The sequence below is a fragment of the Medicago sativa genome, chromosome 2, assembly GCF_051527215.1.
Source record: "Medicago sativa cultivar Bolivia chromosome 2, Bolivia_mono, whole genome shotgun sequence".
In the NCBI taxonomy this organism is placed as follows: domain Eukaryota; kingdom Viridiplantae; phylum Streptophyta; class Magnoliopsida; order Fabales; family Fabaceae; genus Medicago; species Medicago sativa.
The window spans coordinates 54,386,756-54,400,900 of NC_140750.1; the positions used below are offsets into that span (position 1 = coordinate 54,386,756).

At 31.7% G+C, this 14,145-nt stretch overlaps 1 protein-coding gene and 1 pseudogene across 5 annotated transcripts; both read right to left on the minus strand.

Moving 5' to 3' along the window:
• Positions 1-2,712: 2,712 nt before the first annotated feature.
• On the minus strand, positions 2,713-5,452 carry LOC146948953 (RAF-like serine/threonine-protein kinase 20 pseudogene; annotated as a pseudogene). Of its 3 annotated transcripts, none has more exons than XR_015027093.1 (3): positions 5,283-5,452; positions 4,253-4,268; positions 2,713-4,116 (listed from the first exon to the last, which is right to left on the minus strand). The product of XR_015027093.1 is annotated as an RAF-like serine/threonine-protein kinase 20 pseudogene, transcript variant X3 (transcript). The 3 variants fall into 3 exon arrangements; XR_015027092.1 differs by having other exon boundaries at positions 4,253-4,293; XR_015027091.1 differs by having other exon boundaries at positions 2,713-4,263.
• Positions 5,453-8,652: 3,200 nt separating this feature from the next.
• On the minus strand, positions 8,653-12,992 carry LOC146948954 (protein CHROMOSOME TRANSMISSION FIDELITY 7-like). Of its 2 annotated transcripts, none has more exons than XM_085745087.1 (6): positions 12,872-12,992; positions 11,135-11,506; positions 10,962-11,051; positions 10,238-10,306; positions 9,533-9,873; positions 8,653-9,256 (listed from the first exon to the last, which is right to left on the minus strand). In XM_085745087.1, the coding sequence occupies exons 2-6, from the start codon at positions 11,504-11,506 to the stop codon at positions 9,061-9,063; spliced, it is 1,068 nt and encodes a 355-aa protein (XP_085601213.1). In that variant the 5' UTR covers positions 12,872-12,992; the 3' UTR covers positions 8,653-9,060. The 2 variants fall into 2 exon arrangements, with proteins under 2 accessions (XP_085601213.1, XP_085601212.1); XM_085745086.1 differs by having other exon boundaries at positions 12,855-12,983.
• Positions 12,993-14,145: the final 1,153 nt, after the last annotated feature.

Below are 14,145 nucleotides of genomic sequence, written 5' to 3' on the forward strand. Positions count from 1 at the left end.
ACAAAGTATTTTGTAAGAAAAAAAGAAGTAAAATACAATAAGAGAAGGGTGGATAGACAAGCACATTAATGTATGTCTTTATTTTAAGTTTTCAAAATTGTTAATGTTTATGTTTTTTTTTTTTGAACAAAAAATGTATGTCTTTATGTCGGTTGTTATAAATATATTGTATATGTTTTATTATTTATACCAATATATAAAGGGGATATATAATATTGTGATGTCTTTTTTTACTCTGATTTTATTCTTCATTTAAACTAGTATACTTATAATTTTATCCCTTTAAATTTGGAACAACACATTACAATCTGAATTTAAATTATTAATAAAAAAAGTTAAATCACATCAAAATAGAAACAACTACATGACAATTTGTTTTTTGACAAAACTACATGACAACATTTGACACTATTAAAATAACTTATATTGATTATATTTGCCAAAAATATATTTAATTATAATAAAATTTAATTTTGATATATATTTTATATATGATTAAGTGCGATAGAAAAATGGATAAAATTTCATTACTGATCGTATTTTATTTTAAATTTAAAACTAATGCAATCAATATTAATTTAAAGATAGAATGAAATATCTAGACCATAGTTGTTATATTTTTCCTTCTGGGGTTACCCCTTCTATTCCACCAAAAAGAAGATGTATATTGACTAAGTTATGGTAGAATTTTAAAAAATTGTTTAAATTGAATGCAACCACATGTATAATATAGCATAACCCCGTGAGCTTAGCTCAGTTGGTTGGGACAATGAATAAAATATGTAAGGTATGGGGTTCAAACCCCGGCCACTACAAAAAAAATAGCATAGCCCAACAAATATTAATTTTAGTAATAAAAAATAGAACTTATATTTTTAAAAATAATCTTTTTTTTGAAGGAATTTTTAAAAATAATCTTAATCATTACACATTTGATATTTTTTTAAAATTTAAATGTTGACTATAATTTTTCATATCAAATTTATTTATTATACTTTTTACAGAATAGTTAATATTTTAAAATGTTTCACTTTGTACCATTTATATTTTATTTGATTATTTGTAAAATTTAATTTTATATTTCACTTTTTTTTTGACAAAAAGAAACTTATTATTTTTATATTTCACTTATACTTCTAGTTTTACACAAAAATTATTTTTATAAGTTATTTGATTATTCTTAAATGAATTAGATATTCTTAAATGAACATAAGTTATTTGATTATTGAACATAATAAAATACAAACCGAATATCTAGATTTTCTAATATAATATTTTTGTGTATGCAGTGATTGATTACTTATTTAATATTTAGTTTTTAAAATCCCTTCAAAAAAAATCTAGTGATTTAAATAAATAAAGTCAATAGCAAACTTGTGTGTTGGAAATAGATAAGCATGTGCTCATTCATTGGAGGATCCGTCCATTCTGCAATTTTTAATAATTTATATTATCTCCACTTTGGCTCTTTTTCATTTTTTAATTATCTTTCATATATTCGTGTATAGATTGAGGACGAACTTATAAGAAAGTACCGGTTTTCCCTTAAAAAAAAGAAAGAAAGAAAGTACCGGTTTGATAATTAAGTGATCTGATAAGAAAGTGATTTGAACTTATAAAAAGGAAAAGGAAAAAAAAGGAGCGATTTGATAATTAAGTACCGGTTTTATTTTATTTTTTTCCTTTTGTTGACAAAACGTTAGTATCTGTACTCGTTGTTAACAACTTCCACCCAAAAAAAGAAAATCTTTTGGGCGGTGGCTTATATTAATAAAAAAAAAAAAAACTTATGTGTGGTGCTAGTAAGAGTTTTATAATATAGTTTTCAATTGTCTTTATTTTTTGAACTAAAAATTTTATTGGATGAGAGAAAAAAATTACAAAAAGTACTTAATCCATAAACCAAAAAAAGCATAAGAGGTTTCACTTTGTTTTAAAGAGCCACGTAGAAAAACTTACAAAACTAAACACATGAAAATGGAGAAACGTGAGTTCGAATCTACAATATAAAAAAATTCGAGCATTATACCTAAATGCAAATATTCCAAATGCTAGTCAGCCAAATAACCTAAATGCAAAAGTGAACTTCCTTGCCAGCCACCGATAACAAGCTATCAAATACCGCCAAAAAAATCAAAACCAAGAACAAGATGATTGACTGTTTCCTCCTTTCCACAACCACCGAAACATAATAATGAACCTAAACTCCTAAAGGCACCACTCCATGCCGATTTAAACTATCGCTTTGTTGGAATCCTCTTCTTGAAAATTCTCCATGCGAATAAAGATACTTTTAAAGGGACAACTTTGTTTCAAATTAAATTTGAGAAAACGTCAAATACAGACCGCTCAACTTGAGTAATAATTTGATAAGCACCTTTTTAATGGTATAACCTTCATCAGAATAATGAAACCAAACCCATTTATCCACAACATTGTCCTGCAAAAAAAAAATTGTTAGCTATCAGAAACATGGTCAGCCAACTGTTCCTCCTCCCAGGAAAACAATCGTCTTCTCCACCACCATTCTTGCCCATCAGCACCTCAACCATTGCCTCTTCATCCAAATTTAGCCTCCGTTGAAGCTTTCTTGGAGAAAAGATGAAGCATGCACAAGTTGTGCAAAAATTATCAAGAGTACAAGCACCAAAGATGGATCATACAGCAAATACAATGGAACAAGAAAAAAACAGAACAAATACGACAGATGAATATTACAACATGCCTCCATTAAACTCAAATGTATTATGTTTGTATCATCTCTGAAATTGTCTCGAAAAAGAATGTGGTCAAACATTTTTAATTTCAGATGTTAATTTAAAATTTTATCAACTTTAACAAAATTGTCAGACCACACTACTATTTCAGATACTAAACTTGTGATTCATACTGTATACAACCTACTAAAAGAAGGCTTTGTATGTATTCTTCAAAAGACAAATCATCCCGGCATCTATGTAGTGTTCATTGCCTTTAAGTTAGCAGTGGGAGGCCGCCTAATGATATCTGTTACTCAACTGCCATCACACCACCGGAACTAAATGGGTTGCCTAATATTTTCTGACAGAAAGAGAAGAACATGCTATCTACATTTCTACTCTTGATTTCCAGCTTCAATGACTTGAGACTCCTCAATTCCACAGCCATTTCTACTCCCCGATTGTACTGATTTATACACCAAGAATGATCCCCCTCCAATTCATTTATATCATTTGCAGAAAAGCTCAAACCAACCATATTTGAGTTTTTTCTCGACTCCAAGTCCATGCCATTAACAGCAATAACATACTGGACTTCAGAATCATCGCCCATGGACGTGAGACCAAACTGAGCATCCTGCAAATCACTGATTGAGAACAAAAACATCCTAAGCTTTTGTGATCCTTCTCTATCTTCTAGATGATTACATTCTTCCATCATGTTCTGTATATCCTCGTCAGATGATACAGATACCAAGGCATCAAGATCTTCCCCGGGAAGCTGGTACTTAATTGTCTGAACCTGATTATAGATCATCAACGCTTTTTGAATAAGCTCGTGATAAGATATGTCCTTTCTTATACGGAGAATGCGTGTTTGGCCTCCGAAGCTACAAAGAAACTTCATCATAATTGATGAGTTATCATAACTTTCGGAAGAGCCATATCCATGCACAAACTGTCTATTGTCCTGATGCAGCGAAGTTCTTGGAATCGATCGAATCGATCCGTAGTTGCTTCTATCAAACTCTTTAGGATATTTATCCATCATTGACGGCATAGACATGTCTGATCCAGTTTCAGATCCTCCATGACTGATTCCTAAAATGACTTTCAGTTCCATATAACCAGTTGTATAATTAGGATCACTGACATTCGAAAATACAAGCTTCCCAATATTTGCCCTGTCTCTCATAAACTCAAGAGAGAATTCCTCACCCGTCTGTATCAAATAATGCTGTACAGGTTTAACTTCCGATGTATTGAGGTCATAAGGTCTTCTACTCATATAAATTCCATCCATGTGGTCATGCATTATTGACTGTGATCCAGGCTGGTATTCATTTCTAGGATCCATGCTTACGTATAAAAACGTTTTCTAGAGTCTTGACTGTTGCATCACAGCATCATTTGTCGGCTTTGTAGAAGAATAAATTAATGTTTGGGTCAAAAAAAATTCTAAACTTTAGTAACTGACCGGTGAAGTCACTATATAGAAATTTGAAGCAGCATTGGCAATCTTGTAAACTATCAACTATCAAGAGTAGTAGTACCTATAAAGAAACTGCCCTGCAAATAGAACAGAATCATGGTCCTATTAGCAAGAAATTAACAGGCAATAAGATATATCACATAAATAGGAACAAATACACATGATATTTATAAATGGAATAAAGAATAAATGTTAGCCACATGAAAATCAAGTATAAAAGCCTAAAACACCATATTTTAATGTAATAAATTATACATTGCATGACTTGAATGACCATGTATGACTGAGATCGTGCAAGCTTGAGTATGAATGTCTCGGTAAGTAAATAAAATACACATCTAGTCCAGCCACTACAATTTTGGAAACTTGTAAGCTCGCTCTTCACTCAATTAGTTTAAAAGTGTGGTTGGTTCTGTAGTGACAAACATTGATTTTAAATGAATTGCTTCTCTAAAATTGATTCTGGATCAAAATAAGTTGAATGTAAGTGATTTATGTGTAGAAACATTCATGTAAAAGTAAGTTGAACAATAAATTTGAGGCTAAAAATCAATTGTAGAGGCAAAAACTTCAAATTCTAGCTTCTAGTTAGAATCAATTATACTTATACTAAAGAATATCCAAACATGACAAAATCAATTATACAAATATAGAATCAATTACACCACCAAAAGTGTAACCAAACATACACTAACTATTTTAAAGCCAAACATAACAAGCAGAATCCATTCAAGAGTAAATCAGGAAATTAGAAATAGAAGTTAAGCAAAAAGAGCATTACCAATCCTAAACATGAAACATCATTGGAAAAACAAATCTTATCAAACTTAACAAACATGGTCAAACTCAAAATAGAGATACAACTATAAACAGAATCAAAACCCCCCAATCTAGCTTTCTAAACCCAAGATTTATCAATCTAGGGTTCTTCCTAATGTACTTGAACTTCACATCACAATGAAGAAAATCAAAATACAAAAATACATAACAAAAATGACAAAATTAGCAACAAAAGAAAAAAGAGAGACAATGAAAGTAAATCTAGGTACCCAATGAAGAAAAAAAGAATAAAAAACAAAACTTTCACATACCCATTTGCTCAAAGTTGAACAGATGCAGTTTGGATTCAACAATGGATGAAAAAGAAGAACTTGTATTAAGAGAAAAACAAAAGAAAATGGGAAAATGGTCCTAGCACACGTTGTTGGTGTTGTTTTATTTGTTTGACATTGTTTGTATGTTACGTATTAACGTTGATGTTGCACCCACACGTTGACGTTGACGTTGGTGTTGCACTTGCACCCACCGTCCTTTGAGTTTTTGTGCCGAAAGTGATATGATATTCAATCTAGATCTTTATTAAGAAAGAATGGGTATGAAATCAAATTGTATACTACTTGTACAAAAGAGAGGAAGAAACAAAGTGATATGATAAAGTATTATTATTATTTAGAAAAAAATTGAAACAAAACTATTTATTTATATTTAATATTTCTTTTTTTGACAAGATATTTAATTTAATATTTCTTATTATAAAGTTTTGATTCCACTATTTTTCATAATTTTGTAATTTTGTCCTTTTATTTTAAAATTTGACAGTTTCTATCTTTCATAAAATATTTGATTTTTACCTATATTATGCATTGTCCATCAAATATCATAGACATCAAATATTTGATTTAAAATATAATAATATGACATATTTAAATGTAGTTTTCAAGAAAATGTTCTTTTAATTTCATCGGTGTTGAATATGGGAAGTGAAATTCAATAAATTTAGATGATATACTTTGTTTTTTTAAACGATCGATATTCATTCATTTAAATTAATAGAGTATATATTGATACAATAAATTTAAAACTGCTGAAAACAGAAATTATGAATTTGTGAACAAACTCACAACATTCATGCTAATATCATAGAACAGTAAAGTATCTATGCCTACAAACATGATTATATTTAAGTCTCTGAAATGCTCATGTCTCCGGATCTACAATGTTAACTATGCCAAAGTCACTAATTGAATCTGCACTTTCTCAAAATTAATCTTTCAACCTGAATCAAATAAACACCACATTAAGACTGAAAATAAAAAAACACACCGCACAAAGACGAGAAATCAAAACAAGCAAAGTTGTACAAAGATAATGAAATCACAAAAACAAACGAAAAATAATATTTTTTTTAAGGAATTTTTAATTTTTTAAGGAATTTTTAATAATCTTTTTTTTAAGGAATTTTTAATTTTTAAGGAATTTTTAAAAATAATTTTTAAGGAATTTTTAAAAATAATCTTAATTTAATTTTTTTTTGGTGGTGCCCGGGGATCGAACCCCAGACATTGCATATATTATGCATTGTCCTTACCAACTGAGTTATACTCACTAGGGACTATTTTTTAAAAAATTTAAATGTTGAGTATAATTTTTCATATCAAATTTATTTATTATACTTTTTACAGAATATTTTTAAAATGTTTCACTTTGCACCATTTATATTTTATTTGATTATTTGTAAAATTTAATTTTATATTTCACTTATACTTCTAGTTTTACACAAAATTTATTTTTATAAGTTATTTGATTATTCTTAAATGAATTAGATATTCTTAAATGAACATAAGTTATTTGATTATTGAACGTAATAAAATACAAACGGAATATCTACATTTTCTAATATAATATTTTTGTGTATGCAGTGATTGATTACTTATTTGATATTTAGTTTTTTAAATCCCTTCAAAAAAAATCTAGTGATTTAAATAAATAAAGTCAATAGCAAATATATAATAATACTATTCCACTTGTGTGTTGGAAATAGATAAGCATGTGCTCATTCATTGGAGGATCCGACCATTCTGCAATTTTTAATAATTTATATTATCTCCACTTTGGCTCTTTTTCATTTTTTAATTATCTTTCATATATTCGTGTATAGATTAAGGACGAACTTATGTAATAAGAAAGTGATTTGAACTTATAAAAAGGAAAAGGAAAAAAAAGGAACGTGATTTGATAATTAAGTACCGGTTTTATTTATTTTTCCCTTTTTCTGAAAAAAACGTTAGCATCTTTTTTTTGGTAGTGAAAAAAAAAAAAAACGTTAGCATCTGTACTCGTTGTTAACAACTTATGTTCATTTCCACCCAAAAAAGAAAATCTTTTGGGCGGTGGCTTGTAATAAAAAAAAAAAAAACTTATGTGTGGTGCTATAATAAGAGTTTTATAATATAGTTTTCAATTTTCTTTATTTTTTGAACCAAAAATTTTATTGGATGAGAGAAAAAAATTACAAAAAGTACTTAATCCATAAACAAAAAATGTATAAGATGTTTTACTTTGTTTTAAAGAGCGAGATAGAAAAACTTACAAAACTAAACACATGAAAATGGAGAAACGTGAGTTCGAATCTACGATTACAAAAAATTCGAGCATTATGCTCCTTTCAAATATTTCAAATGCTAGTCAGCCAAATAACCTAAATGCAAAAGTGAACTTCCTTACCAGCCACCGATAAACAAGCTACTAAATATTGCCAAAAAAATCAAAACCAAGAACAAGATGATTGATTGTTTCCTCCTCTCCAAAACCACCGAAACATAATAATGAACCTAAAGGCACCACTCCGTGCCGATTTAAACTATCACTTTGTTGGAATTCTCTTCTTGAAAATTCTCCATGCGAATAAAGATACTTTTAGAGGGGCAACTTTGTTTCAAATTAAATTTGAGAAAACGTCAATACGGACCGCTCAACTTGAGTGATAATTTAATAAGCACTTTTTTCATGGTATAACCTTCATCAGAATGATGAAACCAAACTCATTTATCCACAACATTGTCCTGCAAAAAGAAAATGTTTGCTAACAGAAACATAGTCAGCCAACTGTTTCTCCTCCCAGGAAAACAACCGTCTTCTCCACCGCCATTCTTGCCCATCAGCACCCCAACCTTGCCTCTTCATCTCCACAACAGTAATACTATTATCAATACTTAAACCAAAAAGGAAGCTAAATTTTACGTGAGTCTCCGTTGAAGCTTTCTTGGAGCAAAGATGAATCATGCACAAGTTGTGCAAAAATTATCAAGAGTAAGAGTACAAGCACCAAAGATGAATCATACAGCAGCATATACAACGGAACCAAAGAAAAAAACAGAACAAATATGACAGATGAATATTACAACTTGCTTAACTAAGACATACCAAATCCAATCAATCAAAGAGCTTCCTTAAGGCAATGTGATGCACAAAATCCCACCTTATCCATATTGTTTTAGCATCAGTAGCATAAATTGGGCAATGCAGCCCCATAAAACCAAAGAGATGATTCTAAATTTCTAATCCCACCCCACAATTTCAAAGAATGATAGAAACATGTACAAAAGGTATTCAGAAAAACTAGATAGGTACAATATCGGCATATCAATTATCTTGACAAAGGTTAAAGCTATACACACTGAATCAATAAATCACATAATTACCCATATCAGAATTAGAAAAAGCCTCTATTAAACTCAAATGTATTATGTTTGTATCATACCTGAAATTGTCTCGAATAAGAATGTGGTCAAACATTTTTAATTTCAGATGTTACTTCAAAACTTTATCAATTTAACAAAATTGTCAGACCACTACTATTTCAGATACTAAACTTGTGAGTCATACTGTATACAACCTACTAAAAGAAGGCTTTGTATGTATTCTTCAAAAGAAAGATAATCCCTGCATCTATGTGGTGTTCATTGCCTTTAAAATAGCGGTGGTAGGCCGCCTAATGACATCTGTTACTCAACCGCCATCACATCACCGGAACTAAATGGGTTGCCTAATATTTTCTGACGGAAAGAGAAGAACATGCTGTCTACATTTCTACTCTTGATTTCCAGCTTCAATGACACGAGACTCCTCAATTCCACAGCCATTTCTACTCCCCGGTTGTACTGATTTATACACCAAGAATGATCCAGTACCGGTGTAACTACATGCTAATGCCTTCCCAACTGAGGTTGGTGCAGAGAATGCTAGCTCAGCACGTTGAAGCTCCAAGTCAGTGCAGAAACTTTTCCTGCCACAATTTAGTGCAGAGAAGAAAATGAATCAACAAGCCGGAAAGTTGATTGAAGAATAATTAACCAACTAACACTAATTCAACATAGCTAGTATGAAATGCTTCAAAGATGTGGTATTACATAACACCATCCTCCATTATCTGTGTACTAATTGAATCTATTTGTTGCTATTGACTCTCATTTGAACCTATGCACTATTCGGATATTGTAGAATCCTCTGGTTGCCTGATTTAGTTTTCCAAGAATAACACAATTAAAGGAAGTAAAATTACCTCACAGTATCCAGCAACTGGCTAGCTATGTGTTTTCTTCTGTTGGATGGAGTGACCCAAATGGCTCTAATGCCACAAACAGCAGCAACAGGGTTGCTTTCGCAGAAGATTGCCCTACCATCCATCACCTCAGAATCATTCACATTCACAGCTTTTTTTTCAACTTCCCTTTGAAAAACAATATTCCCAAACTGGAGAGTGGTTGGACATGGCTTCTTTTCCCTTTTCCTCTTGCTATCAGAATGCTCATCAATCGAGAAAGACACGACTCTGAATGCTTCTTTGATTGGTTCTGCAACCACGCACCCAACAATCCTCTGGAGAGAAACAAACAAATAGACCTGCGCATATATACTACGATGTCAAACAATAATATCTAACACAATATTTTCATATAATAAAAACAGCATAGGTAGAGTATAATTATGAAAAGTACTTTCAGGAAAGAAGTGATAACAAATATTTATTACTTATAAGTAGAAATTTACAAATGTATCCTAATTTTATTTACTTATTTAACAAGCTCTCTCATTTGATATTTCAATGAATATCTACCAGTTTAAAGTGTTTTAAAATATATGAACAATCATAAACTTGTTATTACTTTTACTCAAGAAACATATAAAATATAAAAGCTAATCTAATACCATAATCAAAATCTAAATTGCAAGTAAGGTTTTTGAGGTGAAGAAGAACAGTATGCACCTTACAGTGTTGATGACCTATCCATCCACTTCCCAACTCAATTTCCATCATCTTCACAACTTCTTCTGCCTGTTCAAACAACAATTTCATAAGAACTTGTTCAACTAGGCATGGCAATGGGGCGGGGTGGGGACGGGTTTTACATTCCCCGTCCCCATACCCGATTGTCATATACTTACCCGTTACCCTACCCATACCCAACGGGGATGAGAAATTGAACCCCAAACCCGTCCCCAACGGGTTCGGGTATCCCCGCCCCATCCCCGTCCCCACATTGAATAATTTTTTTTAACAAAAAATAGAAGCTTTTTTGCAACCCCTAGAGAAATGTTGGAATGCATTATCCAACAATATGCTCACTTTAACATTTGTTAGATCGATTGATTTAGTTGCCCCTTTAATTATCAATGGTAGTTTTTATAACACGACAATTATTAAACAAAATAATATGACATATCAACATAAAATAGTTTTCTGCATTCGGGACGGGTTTGGGTATGGGTTTGGGGTGGGTACCTATATACCCGTTACCCGTCCCATACCCGTGTTTTGGAATCGGGGAAAACCCAAACCCATACCCATACCCAGTCAAAACGGGGAAAACCCGTCAAATTGGGTTTGGTTCGGGTGGGTAACCACGGGTATGGGTTTTGTTGCCATGCCTATGTTCAACACTAAAAAACCCGGAAAATCATAAGAAATGGGGTTAAAAAGAATAAATAACCTTGTTTTTGTGAGAAACTGGGTCGGTCCCCAACACCATAATAATTCGACCATCCTTGTGAGAAGAGATAACCCTTTCACTGATCCAACCCTGCAGAAAAACAGAATCAATAATAGGAATAAGAAGAAATGGGCATAGGAATCAAATAATAGAGATTAGAATGGGAAACTTACTCTGAATTGGATTCCTTGCATGTAAAGTTTGTGAAATTGTGTGTGGGTTTTCTCGTCATCTACATTGCCGGGAGTGAACTCAACACCACAAGTGGAACACGTGCGCAACAAGAAATCGGATTGGCCGAATTCCAAATGGAACTGGGCGTAGCTCCTCTTCTTGTTCTTCACCGCTGGTTTTCTGATTATGGTGGAAGGTGAAACAACAGGTTTAGGGTTCTTCCGGGTTCGGTGGTAAGTGTTGAAAATATGGTTTTGTTTGTTCTCCCATTGGGACAAGTCATCGTCGCGGTCGTCCTCGGAGGCGAGGGATGTGGATGCGGGAGTGGAATTGGAGGGGCATTTGAAAAAATTGCTGATCTTTAACTGCATCTGCAATACAACATTTTGTTAAGTGGCGTATGCAAGACCCGGTCAATGAAAACAATAGTGTTTTATCAAAACTCAATGAACAAATAAAAGATGAGTCAACTAAAACAAAAACCTCATTTTGATAATCACATAAAAAGGTTACGAGGATATTGTACCATAAAAGAACTAGTTAACACTTATTATGACTGAAAATTTGTCAAGGAGCACAGAGAACAAAATAGAACACTGTGAATTTCAACTTTAAGGTTCCTATTGCATTCTTCATATAATGGTGCAATACACTAACCATTATAACAGGTTGGTTGGCCGGCATAGAAAAGCAACTCCTTGTGATTTTTTTCTTATGAAAATCAGTTATTGTTGTAAGGTGACATAATTTTCTTAATATTAATTATTTGGTAACAATTAAATGAAAATATTTCCTCATATACGTTCCTTAAGAAGAAAAGAAAATGACTCCAATAGCAGTTAGACAAAGTATTATTGCGTATAATCAGGAGAAGGTACATGCATACTGAAGTGAAAATACTCCAACACTTTCCAATTTCTTAACAGATGGAATCAGTGTAATGTGTAAAATATGCTTCTAGTTAAACAAGAGAAAAATAACTTTGTGGAACACCCATCCCTACTGATTGAATTCTCATGTTGTAGCAGACAATGTTTTACATACAAAAAATTATACATGGAAGAAACAATTAGCTTATCTTATATGATAAGTACAATATACAATGAAGCACAAAAGCAGGTCTACATTGGCCTAAAATGAACCTACAATTTTCACATGAAGCACTGACACTCCTCGGATTATGTGTCCCAGTGTCGGACAGTGTTGTGTCCGACACCGACACATATAATTACACTGAATTAAGTGATTTTCTCAAATTATTAGCGGTGTCGGTGTCCAGTGTCCGTGTCATGTCCAGAGTCTGTGCTTCATAATCACAATTTACAGAAAGAGGAAGCAAATGTTTTTGAGCTACTCTTCAACTGTACTATAAGCGACAAGTTCTAGGTAGTAACTATTACATGCAACCAAGTAACATTAAAATTCAATTAAGAACACAAGGAAATCGGACACGACACAGACACATTACACCGGTAGTAATTTGAGAAAATGACATAATTGAATGTAATTACATGTGTCAGACATCAGGCACGACTTCGATCAAAAGCTTCAGTGCTACAAGGAAATTAGTATTATAGTATTCAATTAAGGGTTATAAAGATGAAACGCTATCGAAGATTGATTGAAAATAAATCCTAATCACTTGAGATCCAAAATCCTAATTGCAATCTTAACTTAGCCAAGAATTTTTTTTTTTTAAAAAGTAAAAATAAAGAAAACCTGAACGACTTTATAACTGTTTCTGGCGGCCGACGGCGAACTCCGGCGACGTTTTCCGAGCAGTTGAATTCAGTCTTCAGTGCGATTCTTGCTCGCACAATTTAGCGCGAAACTCCATTTTTTTTTTGTGAAGCTGCTGAGTTTTATTTTTTTTCTTTTGCTGTGTGTTTGTTGCTTTTGGGCTTGGTGAATGATGGGCCCTTCAAAAAAACTGGAATGGGCTTCATATTAAACTCCATTTCTCATGCACCTTCCAAATTTCTCATTTTACCGCATTTGGATTATATAATTTGTAAGGTACTTATACTATTTCGAATTATATAATCAGAATCCTATAAAAATAATCAAAAAACACCTACTAGATGATACATATCATCCCCACAAAAATTACATAGCAGTTTTTGTAGATGATATGAATCGTCAACGGTAACCATGGCATCATTACCGTCTCCCAAAACAGAAGTAAGAAAAAGAATGGAAAGAAGGAAATAAGATGTGAATTTTAATGAAAATGGAGAATAATGCAAGACTATTTATAGCTAAATTAGATTGTAACTACATTCAAGAAACATGTAAAATATATCATTTGACCTAACAAGTGTGATTGTTTTTAGGGTCTAAAAATAAAATTATGGATATTTATAAGGACCATTTACTTAATTAATTTTTTTTTTCGTTTTCATTTTTCATCTTCTTTCCTTTTTCATAAACATCTTCCTCTTTTCAATCATATTTTTTTAGGCTTAAATGTGCAAATGATCCTTGCAGATATCAAGTGTTTTGGTTTTTATTCATTGTAAATATATATATATATATATATATATATATATATATATATATATATATATATATATATTATTTTAGTCCTTGCAATTATCTATTTTTTTAATTGTTGTTTTCTTTTATTCTTTGCAAAATTTAATTCATATTAGATTTGATCCTTGTAATATGTAGAATATTTAATTTTCGTCCCTCAAAATAAAGACTAAAATGAATATTTGAGCGACCACTTTCAATATAAAACGATTCTACATAAACTAAAACAAAACATTAATGAGTCCATGTATGCTCTATTTAGTATTAGCTCCATTTAGGGTTTGGATGCAAGTCATGTGTCAAAAAAATAATGAAGGGCTGAGATTTTAAATTTTAAAAAGCATTAATTATTTTAATAAAAAAAATGCAATTTCTATTCATTCAGCTCCCCTCTTCCCCATTACTGCGATCTCAGTCGTCTTATCCTCTCCACGCCACTCACCACCACCAATATCGCCGCACGCCGCTGCCCTCT

Bases quoted from the DNA above. Each gene is read 5' to 3' on its own strand.
- LOC146948954 (XM_085745087.1), bottom strand. From the start codon at position 11,506: ATGCAGTTAAAGATCAGCAATTTTTTCAAATGCCCCTCCAATTCCACT. The intron at 10,307-10,961 runs GTTATTTATTCT...TTGTTTGAACAG, and splicing joins CAGTTTCTCACAAAAACAAG to GCAGAAGAAGTTGTGAAGAT. The intron at 9,874-10,237 runs GTGCATACTGTT...ATATATGCGCAG, and splicing joins TAGGTCATCAACACTGTAAG to GTCTATTTGTTTGTTTCTCT.